At 52.2% G+C, this 22,139-nt stretch overlaps 1 protein-coding gene across 1 annotated transcript in view; it reads right to left on the bottom strand.

Moving 5' to 3' along the window:
• Positions 1-1,687: 1,687 nt before the first annotated feature.
• Positions 1,688-22,139, bottom strand: part of Fgd2 (FYVE, RhoGEF and PH domain containing 2) — a 29,361-nt gene continuing 8,909 nt past the window's right edge. Inside the window, exons 4-16 of the mRNA XM_045156790.1 lie at positions 20,345-20,493; positions 17,647-17,803; positions 17,393-17,531; positions 15,924-15,982; positions 15,573-15,719; positions 15,037-15,129; positions 11,577-11,656; positions 11,456-11,486; positions 10,499-10,591; positions 9,584-9,715; positions 5,518-5,655; positions 2,932-3,078; positions 1,688-1,903 (exon numbers count right to left, since the gene is read on the bottom strand). Coding sequence (XP_045012725.1) covers positions 1,688-1,903; positions 2,932-3,078; positions 5,518-5,655; positions 9,584-9,715; positions 10,499-10,591; positions 11,456-11,486; positions 11,577-11,656; positions 15,037-15,129; positions 15,573-15,719; positions 15,924-15,982; positions 17,393-17,531; positions 17,647-17,803; positions 20,345-20,493 — 1,581 coding nt within the window. The remainder of the gene's footprint in view (positions 1,904-2,931; positions 3,079-5,517; positions 5,656-9,583; positions 9,716-10,498; positions 10,592-11,455; positions 11,487-11,576; positions 11,657-15,036; positions 15,130-15,572; positions 15,720-15,923; positions 15,983-17,392; positions 17,532-17,646; positions 17,804-20,344; positions 20,494-22,139) is intronic.

Below are 22,139 nucleotides of genomic sequence, written 5' to 3'. Positions count from 1 at the left end.
ACTCAGGAGGCAGAGGTAGGAGGATCACCATGAGTTCAAGGCCACCCTGAGACCACATAGTGAATTCTAGGTCAGCCTGGGCTAGAGTGAGACCCTACGTCAAACAAAAAAGCATCTGCCAGGGCCAGAAAATGGGTGGGGGACTTTGCCCTTTTCCCACCTGCCTTCCCCCTTTTCTCTCTTTCTCCTTCCTCGACTTCTCCCATTCTCCTTCCCTCTCAACTCGCCTCAGTGTTCTGCCTCTGAAGGGAAGAGCTCTGCCTTACCTGGGTTAATTCCTGGCTCTGGGACACTCCGGTTGCATGACCCTGAGTTACTCTCAAAACATCTCCGAGCCAGTGTCCGCCCCTGGCCTGGCCCCCCAGCGTGTGCGCTGTGACCGTGGCGTCGGGAGTCGTTTGCTGTGTGTGCGCCGTCTTAGTTCATGTAGAAGGTGCGCTCCGCTCCCATGGGCACGCCCTCAGACATCCTTGCTGGCCGCTTCCCAGGCCAAGCAGATAAATAAATAAAAGGCCTTGCTAACAAACACCAGTGTTGGTATGTTTAAATTGATTTTTATTTTTATTTGAGAGTGACAGAGAGAGAGAGAGAGATTGGGTGCACCAGGGCCCCCAACCACTGCAGGAGACCCACGCTAGTGTGACCACTATCCTGGGTGATCCGGAGGTTCCCCGGGGACGTCCCAGTTCATCTTTTTATTTATTTAGTTATTTATTTTGTATTTTGGAGGTAGTGTCTAACTCTAGCTCAGGATGACCTGGAATTCACTAGGTAGTCTCAGGGTGACCTTAAACTCTTAGTGATCCTCCTACCTCTGCCTCTTGAGTGCTGGGATTAAGGCATGCGCCACCACACCCGGCTTTCAGTTCATTTTTAAATTTATTATTTATTTGCGAGAGACACACAAAAAGAGAGAGAGACAGAGAATGGGCACGCCAGGGCCTCTAGCCATTGCAACTGAACTCCACACACATGTACTACCTTGTACATCTGGCTTTACGTGGGTACTGGGGAATCGAACCTGGACTGTCAGGCTTTGCAGGCAAGCACCTTTAACCACTGAACCATCTCTCTAGCTCCATTTATTTTATATGTGTATATTTTGTCTTTTTGAGGTAGGGTCTCACTCTAGCTTAGGCTGACCTGGAATTCACTATGTAGTCTTGGGCTGGCCTCGAACTCATGGCAATCCTCCTACCTCTGCCTCCCAAATTCTGGGGTTAAAGGTGTGCGCCACCATGCTCAGATTATTTATTATATTTTTTATGTTATTCATTTTGCAAGGAGAGAGAGAGAGAGAATGGGCATTCCTGGGCCTCCTGTCACTGCAAATAAACTCCAGATGCATGTGCTACACTATTTATTTTTGAGACAAAGTCTCAAGTAGTCCAGGCTGTCCTTGAACTGTCTCCCCCACCCACCTCCAGAGTGCTGGGCTGGAATTACAGGTGTGCATCACTATGAGTCGTTCCCATGGCCCAGGGAGGGACCTCTTGACCTTGGGCAGCTGGGGACGCTGTGCTGTCTCTTTCGCAGAGGAAAGGGTACAAGGTCTGTTAAATGCCGAGTCAGGACACAGGTAATGGGAACGGATCAGGGGAACGGTGGGGTGACAGCCACAGGGTCACCCTTGGCTGGGTCTGGCTGTTGCGGGAGGGGTGGGCTGGGAGCAGCGGCCGTGGCTGAGTCAGTCGGAGAGGTCCCCTTCGCCGGGCCCCTCGGGGGTCCGGCCGCTGGCGGCGCGCTCGATGGCTCTGACCCAGCGGCGCTGCAGCCCCTCAGACTCTGCCTTGAAGCTGTAAAGCTGGCCTGACTGTCGCAGCTGGAAGACTCGGGGGTCCCCCTGAGGCCCCACAGTCACCTGGTAGCCCAGCAAGGGGATGGAGGTGTGAGCCCGCATGTCCTGTGGGAGGAGAAAGTGGAGGGTCACAGTCCCCTTCTTTAGCCCCTCTACCCTCGACAGCTCATGTTTCTCCACGTGTGTGTACATGTGTGTGCAGGTGCCTGCCTGTCACACGTGTGCAGGTGGAGGCCAGAGAACCACCTCAGGTGTCATTCTTAGGAGCACCATACACTTCCTTTTTTTTTTCTTTTTCGAGGCAGGGTCTCACTCTAGCTCAGGCTGACCTGGAAATCACTCTATAGTCTCAGGGTGGCCTCGAACTCATGGCAATCCTCCTATCTCTGCCTCCCGAGTGCTGGGATTAAAGGGGTGCACCACCACGCCTGGCCATTGTTATTGTTTTTTGAGGCAGGGTCTCCCTCTAGCCCAGGCTGACCTGGAATTCACCATGTAGTCTCAGAGTGACCTAGAACTCATGAGGACCCTCCTACCTTTGTCTCCCAAGTGCTGTTTTTTTTTTTTTGTTGTTTGTTTGTTTGCTTTGGTTTTTCAAGGTAGGGTCTTGCTAGCTAAGGCTGACCTGGAATTCACTATGTTGTCTCAGGGTGGCCTCGAACTCCTACCTCTGCCTCCCAAGCGCTGGGATAAAAGGCCACTTCCTTTGTGACAGGATCTCTCATTGGCGTGGCTCTTACCACCTAGGGAGGCTGCACTGGCTGGCCAGGCAGCCCTGAGGTCAGCTCGTCTCTGTCTCTAGCACTGGAGTTACAGGCTCTAGCCACAGTGGTTAGATCTGAGGACTGAACCAGGCCCTAATGTTTATGAGGTAAACCCTTTCCCGGCCCCCAGACACATAATATACACCCACATACTGTTGCTCACCCCCAAGCCCCTGAGGGAGCCACTCTGTTGAGAGGAGGAAGAGGAAGGAAGAATGAACCTCGCCCGTGGGCAAAGCAGCTCTGAAACCCACGAATCACATCCAAACCAGGCCTCAGTTTCCTCATCTGCTATATGGGATCAACAGCTCCCCAAGCTCCCCTGCACTATGGGAATGGCAAGAGCTGGGCAGGGTGGGGGTGCCATACCTGAGGGGCTGCATAGACATAGAGCACGAGGGGGTCGTCCTGGGGGATCACACACCAGCCCCGGGGGCTGCACCGGCCCCACTTGTCCCCAGTGAGCTGCAGGAAGCTGCTCATGAGGCTCTGGTCAGGCCCCGCCGAGGCGCCTTTCTGAAAGCAGGAAGAAGACAGTCAGGGGACAGAGCACCCGCGCGGTGCCACACATCGGCCCAGGGGCTTCACAGCTATTACCTTTGGTTGGGGGAGGGTTCTCATGTAGTCCAGCCTGGCCTTGAAGTGGTTAGGCAGCTGAGGAGGACCTTGAACTCCTGGGACTATAGGACTGGACATCACACCAGGAATAATCACTATCTTTTAATTTCTTTTTTCTTTTTTCCCAAGGCAGAGTCTCACTCTAGCCTAGGCTGACCTGGAACTCACTATGGAGTCTCAGGGTGGCCTTGAATTCACGACGATCCTCCTACCTCTGCCTCCTGAGTGCTGGGATTAAAGGCGTGCGTCACCACGCCCAGCTAATATTTTTAATATATATTTTATTTATTTTAATATTTATTTTATTTATTTATTTATTTATTTGAGAGCGATAGACAGAGAGAAAGTCAGATAGAGGGAGAGAGAGAGAATGGGCGCGCCAGGGCTTCCAGCCTCTGCAAACGAACTCCAGACGCGTGCGCCCCCTTGTGCATCTGGCTAACGTGGGACCTGGGGAACCGAGCCTCGAACCGGGGTCCTTAGGCTTCACAGGCAAGCACTTAACCGCTAAGCCATCTCTCCAGCCCATATTTTATTTATTTTACAGAGAGAAAGGCAGAGAGAAGGAGAGAATGGGCGCGCCAGGGCCTCCAGCCGCTGCAGACGAACTCCAGACGCGTGCGCCCCCTTGTGCATCTGGCTGGGGAGTCGAACTGAGATCCTTTCACTTCGCAGGCAAACCCTTAACTGCTAAGCCATCTCTGCAGGCCCACCCCAATCTTTTTTTTTTTAATTTTTTTAATTGACAACTTCCATAACTGTAAACAATATCCCATGATAATTCGCTCCCTCCCCGCTCTATCTCTTAATATTTGTGGCAGTATAAGGAGTCGCTATTTGTCCCTGGGTCTCAGTCACCCCAGCATGTGCCCTTAGCCCCCACTAACCACAGGCAGGAAGCAGGGTGGCCACCTGCACTTAAGGCTTGCGTGACAGCAGCAGCAAACGCACAGGAGGGGGTCCGTGCCCCCTCTCCCCTGGGAGCTGCTCGGGGAACAGAGGGGGGCCCTGGTGAAGGGCGAGACTGCAAGAGCAGACTTCACTGCTCGTGGGCAGGGCCTGGGCGTGGAGGGACGCACAGATTTGAAAGGGGGATCCCCACGTCCACGGTGAGGGAGCCAAGGGGTTCCTGGGAACGGAGCCCAGCTGGAATTAGCCGGGAACTCCTCTCCTCTCTGAGGGATGGCCGATGTCACTCTGGCCTTTGTGAGCGAGAGGCAGGGCAGTCAGCACTGCGTGAGACGGGGAGCGCCCAGGGGACGCGGAGTGGCCCCGTGAGCCCTCAGTGCAGCCCACAGGCCGCCTCTCCGGGTCAGCTAGGAGCAGCTGTTACTGGAGGCCCTCTCCCGTGACAATGGCGACTCGAACCTCAGTGTCCCCATCTGTACAGCGGGATCACTGAACGTTCTCTCGCCTCCTGGGAACTGTCCCGAGGCGAGGGGCAGGGCTAGTGTTGCACGGGGGACACAGAGGGACCGGGGCGATGACTCAGCAGGTAAGAGTGCTTGCTGTGAGAGCGCAAGGGCCCGAGTTCAATCCCCAGCGCCTGTGTAAAAAGCTGAGCATGGGCCTGGAGAGATGGCTCAGCGGTTAAGGTGCTTGTCTGCAAAGCTAAAGACCCAGGTTGGATTCCCCAGGACCCATGTAAGCCAGCTACACAAGGTGGCACACGTGTCTGAGGTTCATTTGCAGTAGCTGGAGGCTCTGGTATGCCCATTCTCCCTCTCTAGCTGCCTCTTTCTTTCTTTCTCTCTCAAATAAATAAAATAAAAAATTTAAAAATATAAGTTATTTATTTATTTCAGAGAAAGAAAGAGAGAGGCAGAGAATGGGCATGCTAGGGCCCCCAGCCACTGCAAACGAACTCCAGACACGTGAGCCAACTTGTGCATCAGGCTTACCTGGGTCCTGGAGAATTGAACCAGGATCCTTTGGCTTTGCAGGCAAATGCCTTAACCGCTAAGCCATCTCTCCAGCGACTCCCCTCCCCCACACACACACACAAAAAAAGCTGGGCATGGCTATGTCAGTCCTGCAGAGGAGCGGAGACAGGAGGACCCCCGGGTCTCCCTGGTCAGTTAATCTGACCAGAAAACAGAGACCTCTATGTTCAGGGAGAAGTCTCGGGAAGTAAGGCGGAAGAGTGACGTCATGCCTGCCTCCGCACTCTGCACACCCCCAACCCCCCGGCCCCCACCTACTCCAGTGAGTGACAGACCCCACCTTATTGACCCTGGGAAGGGGTGAGGGTCCATGTACCCGGTGGCCTGTTTCCCAGCACCTAAGCCAGTGCCCATGGGAGGTAAAAAGGACCAAGCATCCAGGAGGGCCCCTCACCTCCAGGACGCCCCTCCTCTTGTCGCCGGAGAGCAGGCTCCCGGTGAGGGACGCGTAGCAGGCCAGGCACACTCGATTGGGCCTGTTGCCGTCATACTTCAGCTCAGCACGGTAGTCGGAGCACCTGGCACATACCACCTGAGGGCAGGGGCGGGAGAGGTGGGGCCTGAGAAGGGGACCACTGTGCCCGGAGAGGGGAAGAAAGCTCAACAACAGAGCCAAGCACGGTGTCGCGCCTTTAATCCCAGAACTTGGGAGGCAGAGGTAGGAGGTTCGCCATGAGTTCGAGGCCAGCCTGGAATAGTGAATTCAGGTCAGCCTGGGCTATAGCAAGACCCTACCTTGAAAAACAAAAACCAAACAGAAAGGAAGGAAGGTAGAGGAAGGAAGGGGGCTGGAGAAATGGCTTAGATGTTAAGGCGCTTGCCTGAAAAGCCAAAGGACCCAGATTTCTACTCCCCAGGACCCACATAAGCCAGATGCACAAGGTGGCACATGCATCTGGACTTTGTTTGCAATGGCTGGAGTGCCTGGCATGCCCATTCTCTCTTTCTCTCTCTCTCTCTCTCTACCTGCCTATTTCTGTATATCTCTCTCTCAAATAAATAAAAATAAAATAAAAGGAAGGAAGGAAGGAAGGAAGGAAGGAAGGAAGGAAGGAAGGAAGGAAGGGAGGGAGGGAGGGAGGGGGGGCCGGGCGTGGTGGCGCACGCCTTTAACCCCAGCGCTCAGGAGGCAGAGGTCGGAGGATCGCTGTGAGTTCAACTACAGAATGAATTTCAGGTCAGCCTGGACTAGAGTGAAGCCCTACCTTGAAAAACCAAAAAAAAAAAAAAAGAAAGGAAGGAAGATTAGCAGAAGTGCAGGTAGAGGGTTGGGGGACTCAAGTCCCGGCCCTGCTTCCGGATCCCAACTGCTGACCCTCCAGAAGACCCTGAGGCCAGGCCCTTGAAGCCACCCATCTCTCCCAGGGCCCCTTCTGCAGGGCTAGAAACTCACTGTCCCCATACCCCACTGGTGAGCAGGATAAGGCTCCTTCTGTGACATGACTTCAAGGGCAGAGTGACCCAGACAGACAGTGACTTGGCAAGGCCGCTAAATGAACTGGCAGCTCAAGCTCTCCATAAACATCGTGTCTCTAAAGTGCCATAGTTTAGGGCTGGGGTTTTCAGTGGTGGCAGAGTACTTGCTTAGCATGCACAAGGTCCTGGGTTCGACCCCCAGCACCACAAGCAAACCCGGGAGTCCCAGAGCTCGTCAGGGTGTGGTGACACACGCCTGTAATCCCAGCGCTTTGGAGGTGGAGGCAAGAGGATCAAGGGTTCAAAGTCATCCTTAGCAACACATCCAGCCTGGGTTACGTGAGACCCTGTCGCAAAAACCTAAAGAGTAATAAATAAAGTACCTGAAAAAGGGCTGGAGAGATGGCTTAGCGGTTAAGCGCTTGCCTGTGAAGCCTAAGGACCCCAGTTCGAGGCTTGGTTCCCCAGGTCCCACGTTAGCCAGATGCACAAGGGGGCGCACGCGTCTGGAGTTCGTTTGCAGAGGCTGGAAGCCCTGGCGCGCCCATTCTCTCTCTCTCCCTCTATCTGTCTTTCTTTCTGTCTCTGTCGCTCTCAAATAAATAAATAAAAAATTTAAAAAAAAAAAGTATCTGAAAAATATGGGCTGGTAGCTGGGCATGGTGGCGCACGCCTTTAATCCCAGCGCTCGGGAGGCAGAGGTAGAAGGATCACCATGAGTTCAAGGCCACCCTGAGACTACATAGTGAATTCCAGGTCAGCCTGAGCTACAGTGAGATCCTACCTCGAAAAACAAAATAACAAAGATATGGACTGGAGAGATGGTTTAGCGGTTAAGGCACTTGCCTCCGAAGTCTAAGGCCCTAGGTTCGATTCCCCAGTAGCCTTGTAAGCCAGATGCACTTGGTGGCACATACATCTGAAGTTTGTTTGCAGAGGCCCTGGAGCACCCATTCTCTTTCTCACTCTGCTTGAAAATAAATAAAAATATATTTTTTAATTTAAAAAATTTTAAAAATGGAGCTATAAAGATGGTTCAGCACTTAAGGCACTTGCTTGCAAAGCCTGATGGTTTGGGTTTGATTCCCTAGTACCCATGTAAAACCTGGTGCAGAGCTGGACATGATGGTGCACATCTTTAATCCCAGCACTTGGGAGGCAGAGGTAGGAGGATTGCCATGAGTTCAAGGAGTTCAAGGCCACCCTGAGACTTCATAGTGAATTCCAGGTCAGTCTGGGCTAGAGTGAGACCGTACCTCAAAAAAACAAAACAAAAAACCTGATGCAAAAAAGCACTGCATGTAACTTGGAGTTTGTGTGCAGTAGCAGGAGGTCCTGACATTATACACTCACATACACACACACTCTCTCCCCCTTTCCTTTCAAACACATAAGTAAATAAATTTAAATTTTTATTTTTTAAAGAATTTTTTTATTTACTAGAAAGAGAGAATGGGCATGCCAAGCTCTCCAGCCATTGCAAACCAACTCCAGATGCATGTGCCACCTTGTGCATCTGGTTTACATGGGTACTGGGGAATTGAACCTGGGTCCTCAGGCTTCTCAGCAAATGCCTTCACTGCTAAGCCATCTTTCCAGCCCATAAATAAATGTTCAAAAAAAATTTAAATACAGGCTGGAGAGATGCACTTGCCTGCAAAGCCTAACACCCCAGGTTCAATTCTCCAGTACCCACTTAAAGCCAGATGCACAAAATAGCCCATGCATCTGGAGCTCATTTGCAGTGGCTAGAAGCCGTGGTGTGCCCATTCTCTCTCTGTCTGTAGCTCTCTGCTTGTAAATAAATAGATAAATAAAATAAAAATGAATAAAGAAAATGAAGCTCCACAGTCTGCTTCCTACTGCAGAACAGCAGTGGAATAACCTGTTAGGGCCACTGTGGGGAGCCCCACCACCCCCAGAGAAGCACCTGAGGATATGCTGAGGAGACTGGGTGAGGTCCCAAGGGTGGGAACACACACGCAGAAACTCCAGTGCAGCAACAAGTGGCCTGGGAGAAGACTGGGGTGCCGTGGGCTGCGCTGGGGAGGCAGGGGGAGGGGCGTGTGCGCTCCCGCGGGTGTGGCTGCTCTCGGGGAGTCACCCGTGTGCCCCGCCCTCACAGGCAGGGGAGACAGAAACTGGCCACAGAGCCACCGAAAGCATGACTCACCAGAGCGCAAGCAAAAGATGTGCATGGGCCTGAGAAACCCTGAAGTCAGCACAAGGCCGTCCGGAGATCTCAAGTAGTCTAGGCTGACCTGGAACTCGCGACAATTCTCCTCCCCCAGCCTCCCAAGTGCTGGGGTTATAGGCATGAGCTACCATGTCTGGTTTCCTTTTTTTTTTTTTTTTTGGATAGGTCTTATAATGTAGTTCAGACTGTCTGTGTGATCCGTTTGTTATATTTTACTTATTTATTTATTTATTTGAGGAGAGAGAGAGAGAGAGAGAGAGAGAATGGGTGTGCCAGGGCCTCCAGCCACTGCAAACAAACTCCAGGTGCTTGTGCCCCTTCTGCATCTGGCTTACGTGGGTCCTGGAGGATCAATCGAACCGGGATCCTTTGGCTTTGCAGGCAAACACCTTAAACGCTAAGCCGTCTCTCCAGTCCCTGTCTGTGTGGTCCCTTTGCCTCCTCCTCCCAAATGCTGAGATTATGCCCCTCCAAGGCTGCAAGGGGGTGTTTGCAACAGGAGGGGGTACAGGAGTAGGTGAAGCGTTCCACCTGGGGACAGAGACATTCTCCCAGCTCTAGGCCTGGAGCCTCAGGACAAGACGGGCAGAGGGTAGGAGAACGGGCAGGGTCAGCATGGTTGGGGTGGTCTTGAGCCAGTGGTCTTTCCTCTGAGCCCACTTCCCGTCTCTGAAGTGGGGAACGCACGGCCCTTTGTCGGACAGATGCGCACTTTGAGGGCCAAACAAGGCAGGGCACGCCTGTCATGGGGGGAGATCCCAGTGAGACGAGGGGGGGCAGGCCTTGAGCTGGGTGGCCGTGGCCTGCGGGGGCGTGGCAGAGGCAGCGTCCTTGAGGGGGTACTCACAAAGCCACACGCCCGGCAGTGGTGGCGCCGTCGGGTCAGGGCGTTGAAGGGCTCCTGGCAGCGCATACACATGGTCACCATCTTGTCGCGAACCCACTGAGGTGCCCGGAGGCCCAGCTCCTCGGACTGTAGCTGTGGGAGACGGGGATTGGTGGGGTGGCACTTATAACTTGTGGCCCCTCTCTGGGGCTCTGAAGCATCAGTCTACCCGCTTTGTGCCAAGGAGTCTGCAAGCTGGGCTTCCACGCCAATCCAGCACTTGTGGTAGGCGAGTTATTAATATTCCTTTTTTCTTCTTTTGTTGTTTTTGAAGTAGGATCTCACTGTAGCACAGACTGACCTGGAATTCACTATGTAGTCTCAGGCTAGCCTTGCGGATTTTTGTATGCTTATTTATTTTTACTTATTTATTATTATTATATTTATTTATTTTGGTTTTTCAAAGTAAGGTCTTGCTCTAGCCCAGGCTTCCCAGGAATTCACTATGTAGTCCCAGGATGGCCTCGAACTCACAGCGATCCTCCCACCCCTGCTTCCCGAGTGCTGGGATAAAAGGCGTGCGCCACCACACCCGGCCTCGTGTGCTTATTGTTTATGTTTTGTTTTTATTTTGAGAGAGGGTCTCAAGTAGCCCAGGCTGGCCCGCAGCTCACTACATAGCCGAGAATGACCTTGACCTTCAGACTCTTTGGCCTCTGCCTCCCAAGTGCTGGAATCAGAGGTGTGTGCCGCCATGCGCAGCTCCAGAGAAACTCTGACGCTGGGTCATTGCTAGGGTGACATTGGGCTTCCTGGACTCCTCAAGTGAATCCCGGTTGGGGAATGCTTCCTGTCCCCGTGACCCGGCTTGGGTGAGCAAAGGAGGAGAACGCTGTGCCCAGCAGCTCCAGTGAGGCCCACAGGAGGTCACGGTACCTCAGGCTCCTGTGTGTCTCCCTCGGGCCCCTGGACCGCAGCCTTGAAGGTTTCATTTCTCTTTTCTATTTGGTCAATGGCTGCCTGGCAGGCCTAAGGGGAGAGAGGAAGGGTGCTAAGTGGAGGAAAGGTGAGCTTTTTGTGCGTGTGCCCCATCATGCCAACACACATCGCTGGAAGCCTTCAGTGTAGGCCTCAGACTCTAACCATACCTTCCCTCTTTCCCTGAAGAAGGAGATGCTGGTAGCCCCAGTTTACAGAGTTGAAAACTGAGGCTCAAAGAGGTTACATGACTGCCCCAGGCTGCCCAGCAAGATGCAGCAAAATTTGAACTCGAGGCTAAATTCAAGTGCTCTCTCTCTCTCTCTCTCTCTCTCTCTCTCTATATATATATATATATATATATATATATACATAGATGTATATAATCTATATTTTATATATATTTAAAATACATATGTATTTTTAAAAATACATTTTATTTATTTGAGAGAAAGAAAAAGGGGGAGAGGGAGAGAATGGGCACGCCAGGACCTCCATCCACTGTAAATGAACTCCAGATGCATGCGCCCTCTTATGCATCTGGTTTATGTGAGTCCTGGAGAATCGAGCCTGTTCCTTTGGCTTTGCAAGCAAATGCCTTAACCGCTAAGCCATCTCTGCAGCCCAAAATACATACATATATATTTTTTAATAAGGTAGGGTCTTGCTCTAGCCCAGGCTGACCTGGAATTCACCACGTCGTCTCAGGCTGGCCTCACTGTGATCCTCCTACCTCTGCACCACCACGCCCATCTTAAAACTCCTTAAGAGGAAAAGTATCCAACTGGGCATATCCAGGTGTGGGAGCGCGCACACACACACACACACACACACACACACACACACACACCCCTCCCCCTTGGACCAAGCAGGCACCCATTCAGCAGCCCCAGGAGGCCTGGAACCAGCCCATACCTGCATCCAGGAAATCATCTCTTCCCGGGACCTGCTCAGAAGGGAAGAGGGTGGGTGTGCTAGGAAAGCGCCCGGAAACGCCCCGCTCCTGCGCGCCAGCCCCCCGGCCGCCCAGGCCTACCGCGCCTGCAGCTCCAGGGTGCGCTGCCTCCCAGACACCAGGAAGGCGTGCGGGTACTCCGAGTCGGTGAGCTCCCGCACCTGCGAGCCGAGGACGGAGGCCCGTCAGATCTGTCACACCCACCGGGGGTGGGGGGTGGAGGAAGGGTATGGTGCCCGGGGGATGAGCCTGCAGGGGACCCGGCTCTGCGTGGATGGGACGGAAGGCGTGGGGGCTGGGCTGGCCCGGAGCCTGACCTGGGGCGGAGTGCAGGCGACAGCTCCTGGCCACCAGGGCGCACCAGAAATGGATATGGGTCTCCAAATAAGAAAGCTTGTTTTATTATTATTATTTTTTTCTTCTTTTTGTGTTTTGAGGTAGGGTCTCAGTCTAGCTCAGGCTGACCTGGAATTCACTATGGAGTCTCGGGGTGGCCTTGAACTCACAGCGATCCTCCTACCTCTGCCTCCCAAGTGCTGGGATGAAAGGCGTGTGCCACCATGCCTGGCTATTATTATTATTTTTTCAAGGTAAGGTCTCGCTCTAGACTAGGCTGACTTGGAATTCACTATGTAGTCCCAGGGTAGCCTTGAACTCACAGCAATCCTACCTCTGCCTCCCGAGTGCTGGGATTAAAGGCGTATGCCACCATGCCCGGCCTCAAATAAAGGTATTTTAAAGAGCTGGATGGGTAGCTTAGTGGTTAAGGTGCTTGCCTGAAAAGCCAAAGGTGCCAGGTTCAATTCCCCAGGACCCACATAAGCCAGATGTACAAGGTGGCGCATATGTCTGGAGTTCATTTGCAGTGGCTCAAGGCCCTGGTATGCTCAGTCTTTCTCTATCTGCCTCTCACAAATAAATAAAAATAAGTAGTTATTATTATTTTGTTTTTCAAGGTAGGGACTCACTGTAGCTCAGGCTGACCTGGAATTCACTATATATAATATAATATAATATAATATAATATAATATAATATAATATAATATAATATAATATAATAAAAATAAAGGACAAAATAAGGATTTCAACTCTGGGTGTCAGCCCTCAAGCGTAAACTTAGAAGAATGTGTGTTTGCACCCCAGAGTCCTGCCAGCCCAGCCCTGCCCTGCGCAGTGGGCACAACTTGCCCAGGGAACCAAAGACAGATCTAAGCGTCCGAGGCTCTGCCTGGGAACTCTGTTCGCACTTGAGCCTTTGCCACCTCAGCCCTGTCGTGACTGCCCTCCACGCGGCCCGACACAGACAGGTTGGGCAACTCTGACCTGGAGCAGAGCCTTCACCAGCCAGGCCTCGCCGAGGGCCCTGCAGAGCCAGGCTTGCCCTTTGGAAGGGCATGATGAGGTTTGGAGCCAGTGCTCCTAACCATGGGGGGCCTGGGGGCTACAAATGAAGGCGATATGGGGGGGGCCGGGGAGCCACTAGTGCACAGGGGACCAAGGGTTGAACCTGGGTAAACCAGGACAGGACAGCCACCATGCTGGGACCAGCAGAGCCCGCTTCCGTGCGTGGGGGAGCTGAGGAGACAGGGGAGAAGCCCCGCGGAGAGACAGCACCTGGGAGACCTCGGCAAGACTCCATCACCCCCTTGTCGGGGGCGAGGGGCAGGAAAGAAGGGGCGACAGCAGAGTAAGAAGAGGGTGATTCAGGAAGGGGTGTGAGGCTTTGATGGGAATGAGGGGAACCTCTTGGCCTGAAGGTCAGAACTTCCGGCTCCCCGTGAGGGCTGGGGTGGGGGGGGGCAGCTTCCAGAGCGCCTCTGGGCATCTCATTCGCCACCATCACCAGCCCAGAGCTCTGCTCGCCACTCTAGCCTGTGTGCCTGTCGTCCAAGGACTCCCTTCCTCACTACAGACGTGTTGGCAGACTGGCACAGGATCCAGATTTTGTTGAAACAAGACGCTTGGCTGCCATCTACCGGACGGTTCTCACCATTCATACACAGCCGGCCGGAGGGGACACCTCGGCGTCCCTGAACGGCTGCACGGGGGGGGGGGGGGGGGGGGGTGTCCCTGAGGAGTGGGTCCACCACTCTTTGCAGGCTATTCCCATGCAGGACAGCAAAACATGACCAGCTCAGACCATGGGGACGATGACCTCCTGAGAATGAGGTGGCCCCGACAGCCAAGGGAGACTGGGAGAGCAGGTCACAGGCCAGTGACATCACCAGGTCGGTTCGGGCCTTTCCAGCCTGACTCAGAAAACGCTTCCCACACAAAAGTCCAGCTGTGGACAGCTGGGCACCTGTCACACCCGTGCCATCCAGGAGAGGGCGCTGTGCAGCTGCTGACTTCCGTAATAGGCTCATAGAGAGCCAGAGACCTCAACACCCACCTCAGCTTCTGATTCCTCTCTCTCTCTCCATATTTTCTTTCTTTCTTTCTTTCTTTTCTTTTCTTTTCTTTTTTTTTTTTTTTGGCACTGGGGTTTGAACCCCATGCACACTAGACAAGCACTCTACCACCAAGCTATACCCTTGGCCCCTTCATTCTTTTTTATTTTTATTTTTTTTGGTTTTTTGAGGTAGGGTCTCACTGTGGTCCAGGCTGACCTGGAATAAACTCTGTAGTCTCAGGGTGGCCTTGAACTCACGGTGATCCTCCTACCTCTGCCTCCCGAGTGCTGGGATTAAAGGCGTGCGCCACCACGCCCGGCTTGGCCCCTTCATTCTTTAGGTCTCTGTTTTCTGGTAGTGGGGATTGAACCTATGACACGGTACAGGCTAAGAAAATGCTCTACCACTGAGCTACACTCCCAGCCCTCTTTACACTTTTTTTTTTTTTTTTTTTTGATTTTTCAAGGTAGGGTCTCACTCTGGCACAGGCCCAGGCTGACCTGGAATTCACTATGTAGTCTCAGGGTGGCCTTGAACTCATGGCGATCCTCCTACCTCTGCCTCCCGAGTGCTGGGATTAAAGGTGTGCGCCACCATGCCCGGCTCCTCTTTTCACTTTCACAAGTCTTGAACAACCTCACTGTACGGCCCAGACTAGCCTTGAACTCACTCTGTAGCCCAGGCTGACCTTGACTTGGATTTTCTTCCCTTAGCCTCCCCAGCTTAAAAGCAATACAAGCCAGGCGTGAAGGCAGAAGCAGGAGGATCACTGTGAGTTTGAGACCAGCCTAGGCTAGAGTGAGTTCCAGGTCAGCTTAGGCTAGAGCGAGACCCTGCCTTAGACAAACAAAAACTCTCTCTATATAAATAAGCAATAAAGGAGCTGGTGGGCACGTTACAGTTTGAGCAACTGTAGAGCTAAGAAAGCCCTGGTGGTCAGTGGGGTGCACGTGGCCAGCCCTGGTGACAGGGGAGGAGCCCAGGTAGGAGAGCTCAACTTCCCCACGTCACAGCGCAGCTGTTGTCTTTGGGACCCCGACAGAGCTTCAGCTCTCCCACCAGAAGCTCGCTTCTGCGCCACCCCCCCGCCGTATCACCCAGCCCGATGCCACTGGGGTGAAGCCCCCTGGGGTTAGAGGCCTCTCACCTTCATGCCAGCCACGTCTATGCGGGTCCGCACCTGGAAGTGGGCGCCCACCTGGAGGACCCTGGGCACACAGTAGAGCAGCATGTTGTTGAACTACAGGGGATGGAGGAGAGAGCTGTGGGCGCTGCCCAAGATAATGCTTGTGGGCTCCAAGGAGTGGGCTGGCCGCCACCCCTGCCTGCTCCTGGGCTGGCTCACAGCTCATCACAGGTGACAGGGAAGGACACAAGGTGCTGAAGAGTCCCCTACTGTGGGCACCAAGGGATCAAAGCAAGGCAGAGGGCATGTAGGACTGACGGGAGGTATAAGCCTCCAGACAAGACCATCTTGCCAAATCTTGTGAGCTTTTTTTCAGGGCAAACCTGGCAGCTAACTTAATTCCCTCCGGCTCAGCTACCTTACACACACACACACACACACACACACACACACACACACACACGTTAGCAGCACAAGCTTTGGAGCCAGACAGATGGCACTCAAACTCTGACTTTTCTTTTTCCTCGGGTGGGCCTGGGAAGCCCAGCGGCCCTTACCAAGAAAAGGTAGCGCTCCATGGGGTCTCTGCGCCGGGAGGAGATCTTGAGGACAGGCCCCTCGCGGAGCAGGTTGTTGGAGGGGTCCACAATGTCATCCTCCAGGCCCAGGCGCTGGTACACCTCCCACAAGCCCTGCAGCCGCTCCTGGAGACGGGGCGCATGCTCAGCTGAGGACAGACAGGCCCCTGCTTTGTGACCGTGTGCCTGGTGAGGAGGGGGGACTGGGCTGGAAGCAGGTGGGGGGCGGGTATAGGACAGGAGCCTTGGAAGAATCAGCAGGTGCGTGGATGGCAGCCAGGGTGTATCAGGGGATGCCTCTTGGATCCACACCAAGGGCGGGCTTCTTACCATCTCAGCAATGGCCGCGTTGGAGTGCTGAGCTGCCGAGAAGATGGTGTCCAGTGCTTCTGACAAGGAGGCAGAACCCCAGTTACCCCCAGAACATTTGCATCTGGGGCTTCACAGAGTGGCCTCCAGACTTGCCACAAGGGCCACCCTGACGGTCCTGCCCATGCAGCCAGGCACTGAGGCTATCTCTTTTTTTCTTAAGATATATATATTTACTTACGAGAGAGAGGCAGACAGAGAGAAAGAATGGATGCACCAGGGTCTTTAGCCACTGCAAACAAACTCCAGACGCATGCGCCCCCTTGTGCATCTGGTTTACGTGGGTCCTGGGGAATTGAACTGGGGGGTCCTTAGGCTTTGCAGGCAAACACCTTAACCGCCAAGCCATTTCACCAGCCCTATCTCTTTATTTATTTATTTTTGTTGTTGCTTGTTTTGTTTTTCAAGGTTGGGTCTCACTCTAGCCCAGGCTGACCTGGAATTCACTATGGAGTCTCAGGGTGGCCTCGAACTCACAGCAATCCTCCCACCTCTGCCTCCCAAGTGCTGGGATTAAAGACATGTGCCCCCACGCCCAGCCTCATGGGGACTATCTCCATGGTGGGGGCCACCCCAGAGCGAGGAGTCTGGAGGCCAGTGAAAAGCAGCTTGGATAGATGTATGACTTCAGAGACTCTCTGATACCCCAGTGAAGCAAGACCGAGAGGGTGCACCCTACAAGCATGGGTTCAAATCACAGCTCTACTCCCTTCTCGTTGTGTGACCTTGAGCGAGTCACTTGACCTCTCTGAGCTTTAATGTCCATTCTGTCAAAAGTGGCCATGGTGTGGGCTGGCAACATGGCTTAACAGTTCAGGTGCTTGCCAGCAAAGCCAAATGACTCAGGTTCAATTCCCCAGTGCCCACCTAAAGCCAGATGCACAAGGTGGCACATGTGTCTGCAGTTTGTTTGCAGTGGCTGGAGGCCCTGGTGCACCCATTCTCTTCCCCTCTCTCTAATTAAAAAAAAAAAAAATCAAATAAATGAACTTTTTTTTTTTTTTTTTTTTGGTTTTTGAACAGAGTTCAATTCCAGGCTGACCTGGAATTCACTATGTAGTCTCAGGGGGGCCTCGAACTCAAGGCGATCCTCCTACCTCTGCCTCCAGAGTGCTTGGATCAAAGGTGTGCACCACCATGCCCAGATTAAAATTTTATATATATATGTATGTATATATATAATTTTAATATATATTATATTATTATATATGTATATAAAATTTTTAATATATAGTATATATATTATACATACATATATATATATATATATTTTTTTTTTTTTTTTTAAAAGTGGGCATGGTGTGAAGAGCCATCAGTGGGTGCAAAGATTGGCTGTGAGGCTAACCATCTTGGGAGGTGCTCAGGAAACATAGGGGAGCCGCCCAGCCCTCCCAGCGCCCCAGGACCCCGGGGATTGGGAGCGCCCTCACTCTGCGCATCAACGCGGTCTGGGGCCAGGGCGGGCAGCTTCTGGACGTATTCCTTGAGCAGCAGCTCGTAGCGCGGGATCCGCTGCACCGGCTCCAGCATGTGGTGCTGCAGGGTCAGGCTGCCCGAGGCCTCGCTGCGCTTGGGGAGCAGGGGTGCACAGAGAGGGTGAGAGCGGGGTGGCCCCGGAGGTACCCAAACCGTCTGGAGAAACTGAGGCAGCCCATGGGGTGGCCTCAAAGGCTCCGCCCCTCACCTGGATGCGCGCGATCACCTCCTGGAAGGGCGCGGACTTGTCGGTCCAGGCGGCCAGCAGCTCCGTGGCTCGCTGGAAGTTTTTCACGTACTCGCTGTACATCTTCAGAAACGGGGCCAGCTTCTGGATCACGTCCCCGATGCGGGGCGTGGCTGTCCTGCGGGGCCAGGGATGCGCTCAGCCCGGGCGCCTCCTCCCTGGGCTCCAGACAGGGCCAGGTGAGGTCAGGATACCTTAGCTTGGGGAAACGGTCTTTTCAGCAGCTTTGGGGTAGACGTGGGATGGGAGGGGCCACGAGGGGCACCCTGAGTGTCTGACTCCCCCTTAGACCCGGAGGTTCCCCACCACTGCTTGGTCTCCCTATGGGGCCCGATTCTGTGAGATCTGAGAGCACCTTCTGAGATTCACCATGTGTCTCAGCCCCAAATTACCCAAACTGTATGGCTTTGGGGAAGCCACCCAGCTTCTCTGTACCCTAAACAGAAAATTGGGATTATAATGGGTCATCTTATATCTCATAGGTTGTCCTCTTTCTGTCTCTCTCTCTCTCTCTTTTTCTTCGGGAGGGGGGGAGTTGAGGTAGGGTCTCATTCTAGTCCAGGCGGATGTGGAATTCACTATGTAGTGAATTAAAAGCCACCATGGGGCTGGAGAGACGGCTTAGCGGTTAAGCGCTTGCCTGTGAAGCCTAAGGACCCCGGTTCGAGGCTCGGTTCCCCAGGTCCCACGTCGGCCAGATGCACAAGGGGGCGCACGCATCTGGAGTTCGTTTGCAGAGGCTGGAAGCCCTGGCGCGCCCATTCTCTCTCTCTCTCCCCCTATCTGTCTTTCTCTCTGTGTCTGTCGCTCTCAAATAAAAAAAATAAAAATAAATAAATAAATAAAAAAGCCACCATGCCCATCCCAGTAAAATTATTTTTAAAAAAATTTGGACCGGGTCTGGTGGTCACGCCTTTAATCTCAGCACTCGGGAGGCAGAGACAGGAGGATCACCGTGACTTTGAGGCCACGCTGAGACTACATAGTGAATTCCAGGTCAGCCTGGGCTAGAGTGAGACCCGACCTCAAAAAAAAAAAAAAAAAAAAATTTAGGGCTGGAGAGATGGCTTAGCAGTTAAGGCATTTGCTTACAAAGCCTAAAAACTCATTCAGGTCCCACGTAGCCAGATGCACAGTGACGCAAGCGCGCGGATGTGCACAGGGAGCACACACGTCTGGAGTTCATTCGCAGGGGCTGAAGGTCCTGGCACACCCATTCTCTCTCTCTCTCTCTCTCTGTTTCTTTCTATCTTTCTGCTTCTTCCTCTTTCTTTCTAAAACTAAATAAATAAAAATATTTATTTTTTCTTTCTTTCTTTTTTTTTTTTTTTTTTTTTTGGCTTTGCAAGGTAGGTTAGGGTCTCACTCCAGCCAGACTGACCTGGAATTCACTATGGAGTCTCAGGGTGGCCTCGAACTCACAGTGATCCTCCTACCTCTGCCTCCCGAGTGCTGAGATTAAAGGCGTGTGCCACCACGCCCAGCTAAAAATTAATTAATGAATTAGAGAGAGACAGAGAGAAGGTGGGCACACTACATCCTCTAGCTACTGCAAATGAACTCCAAATACATGCTCCTTCTTGTGCATCTGGCTTTATGTGGGTATTGGGGAACTGAACCAAGTTTTACAAGCAAGCAGCTTTAAACAGCTGAGCCATCTCTCCATTCCCTATGTGCATTAATTTTTACTTGTTTATTTATTTATTTATTTATTTGGTTGGGGGGTTCTGAGGTAGAGTCTTACTCTAGCCCAGGCTGACCTGGAATTCACCATGGAATCTCAGGGTGGCCTCAGATTTATGGTGATCCTTGTACCTCTGCCTCCCAAGTACTGGGATTAAAGGTGTGCACCACCACGCCAGGTTAAAAAAAAAAAACAAAAAAAAAAAAACACTTTTAAATGCACACAGGAAGCCTGCCATGAGTTTGAGGCCACCCTGAGACTACATACTGAATTCCAGGTCAACCTGGGCTAGAGTGAGACCCACTTCAAAATTTAAAAAAAAGTTTTTTTAATTTGTTTGTTTTTGTTTTTGCTTTTCAAGGTAGGGCCTTGAACTCACGCAATCCTTCTACCTCTGCCTCCCAAGTGCTGGGATTAAAGGTGCGCACCACCACTCCTGGCCTCTCTAGCCTTTTTGTTCACTTGTTTGTTTTTTCGAGGTAGGGTTTCACTCTAGCTCAGGCTGACCTGGAATTCATTATGTAGTGTCAACGTGGCCTCGAACTCACGGCAATCCTCCTACCTCTGCCTCCTGAGTGCTGGCATTGAAGGCATGAGAAACTCCACCCAGCTCAATTACCAACATTTCTGTTTGCCAGAGAATGTTTGCAATGCCCAGATGTCATGTGACTTCTTGGATCAAATAAATACATAAAACAAGCAATTTTATCACGTAATGTGCTGCAGGCCCCTGTGACAACAAAGAGGCCTTCATGTGTGAGAATGCCAGGACTGTCCTCAGCTAAGTCAGCAGAACTGTCCAAGACCAGGGACCCGGTCAGCCCTAGAAACTTCCATGGCCTCTAAGTGATAGCCTAGCAAAGTCTTGGTCTCTCTCTTTGCGCCACCTCTGCTATACAAGGGATGGGGCCCCAAGGAAGCCGGTCATGGCCACCATCCAAGAGCACGGGCCTCACAGGACACTTGTGACCTCACCAGTCATCCAGACGCCGCTGCAGCTCTGGGAGGAAGAAGTCCGCGTGGAAGCGGTAGATGGAGGAGATATTGGAGAAGATGAGTCTGACAACATCCTCAGGGAAGGCCTTGCTGCGGCCCGCCTCCCTCAGAAGCTCCTGGAAGAACACCTGTGGCCAGGCCACCAGAGCAAGGTCACACGCTGCTGGAGAAGGAGCCACTCTGCCTGCCCTACGGTAGTGGTTGGGGACAGCACATCCCCTGAGGAATGGGGCCTTCTTAACTTACAAGCGTTTGGGTAACATCCCTGGGGAGAGACAGCCAGGGCAGAATGGATTCTGGCCTCTTCACAGATGGGCAAACCAAGGCCTGGAGACATAGGGACTTGGCCAAAGGCTGGTTGTGGAGCATTGGAAATAACCCATCAGTGTCTGCCCAGGTCTCAGGCTAGGGCCTGGAGAGATGGTTCAATAGGTAAAAGCGCTTAATTGTAAACTCTGCCTGTCTGGGTTCAATTCCCCAGCACCCACATGAAGTCTGATGCATAATGCAGTGCATGTATCTGGAGTTATTAGCAGTGGCAAGAGGACTTAGTGCAACGATTTATTTTATTTTATTTTATTTTATTTTATTTTATTTTATTTTATTTGTTTCTCTTTCTCTCCTTGCAAATAAGTTAAAATATAATTTTGGAACTTTAAAAAAAACTTTATATATTTGAGAAAGAGAGAGAGAACGAGGCAGAGAGAGGGTGGGCACACCAGGGCCCACTGCAAACGAACTCCAGACACATGAACCCCCTCGTGCATCTGGCTTACGTGGGTCCTGGGGAATTGAACTGAGGTCTGCTGCTAAGCCATCTCTCCAGCCCTAAAATATTTTTTTTTGAAAAGGTGAAGACAGGGCTGGAGGGATGGTTCAGTGGTAAGACACTTTTCCTACAAAGCCTAATGGCAGGGGTTTGATTCTCCGGTATCCATGTAAAGCCAGATGCACAGAATGGCGTATGTATCTGGAGTTCGTTTGTAGTGGCTGGAGGCCCTGGTGTGCCCATTCTCTCTCCCCTCCCCCCCGTTTGCAAACAAATGAACAAAATATATTTATTTATTTTTGGTAGGGTTTCACTTTAGCCCAGGCTGACCTGGAATTCACTATGGAGTCTCAGGGTGGCCTCGAACTAGGATGATCCTCTTACCTCTGCCTTCCAAGTGCTGGGATTAAAAGTGTGCATCACCACACCCAGTTTAAAATATGTATTTTTAGGGCTGGAGAGATAGTTTAGCAGTTAAGCACTTGCCTCTGAAGCCTAAGGACCCCAGTTCAAGGCTCAATTCCCAGGATCCACGTGAGTCAGATGCACAAGAAGGCACATGCATCTGGAGTTTGTTTGCAGTGGCTGGAGGCCCTCGCATGCCCATTCGTTCTATCTCTCTGTCTCTTTCTCTCTCTGTGTCTGTCACTCTCAAATAAATAAATAAAAATAAACAAAAAATATTTTTTTAAAAAAAGGTGAACGTAGTCAGGCATGGTGCACACACTTATTTTTTAGAGACAGTGAACGAGAGAGAGAGAATGGGCGCTCCAGGGCCTCAGCCACTGCAATCAAACTCCAGACGCTTGTGCCACTTAGGGGGCATGTGTGACCTTGCACTTGCATCACCTTTGTGCTTCTGGCTTAGGTGGGATCTGGAGAATCAAACATGAGTCCTTAGGCTTCACAGGCAAGTGTCTTAACTGCTAAGCCATCTCTCAGAGCCTGTGGCACACACTTAATCCCAGCACTGGGGAGGCAGAGGTAGGAGGATTGCTGTGAGTT

Source organism: Jaculus jaculus, chromosome 8, assembly GCF_020740685.1.
Source record: "Jaculus jaculus isolate mJacJac1 chromosome 8, mJacJac1.mat.Y.cur, whole genome shotgun sequence".
Classification (NCBI taxonomy): domain Eukaryota; kingdom Metazoa; phylum Chordata; class Mammalia; order Rodentia; family Dipodidae; genus Jaculus; species Jaculus jaculus.
This window is presented reverse-complemented; position numbering and strand designations above follow the sequence as displayed.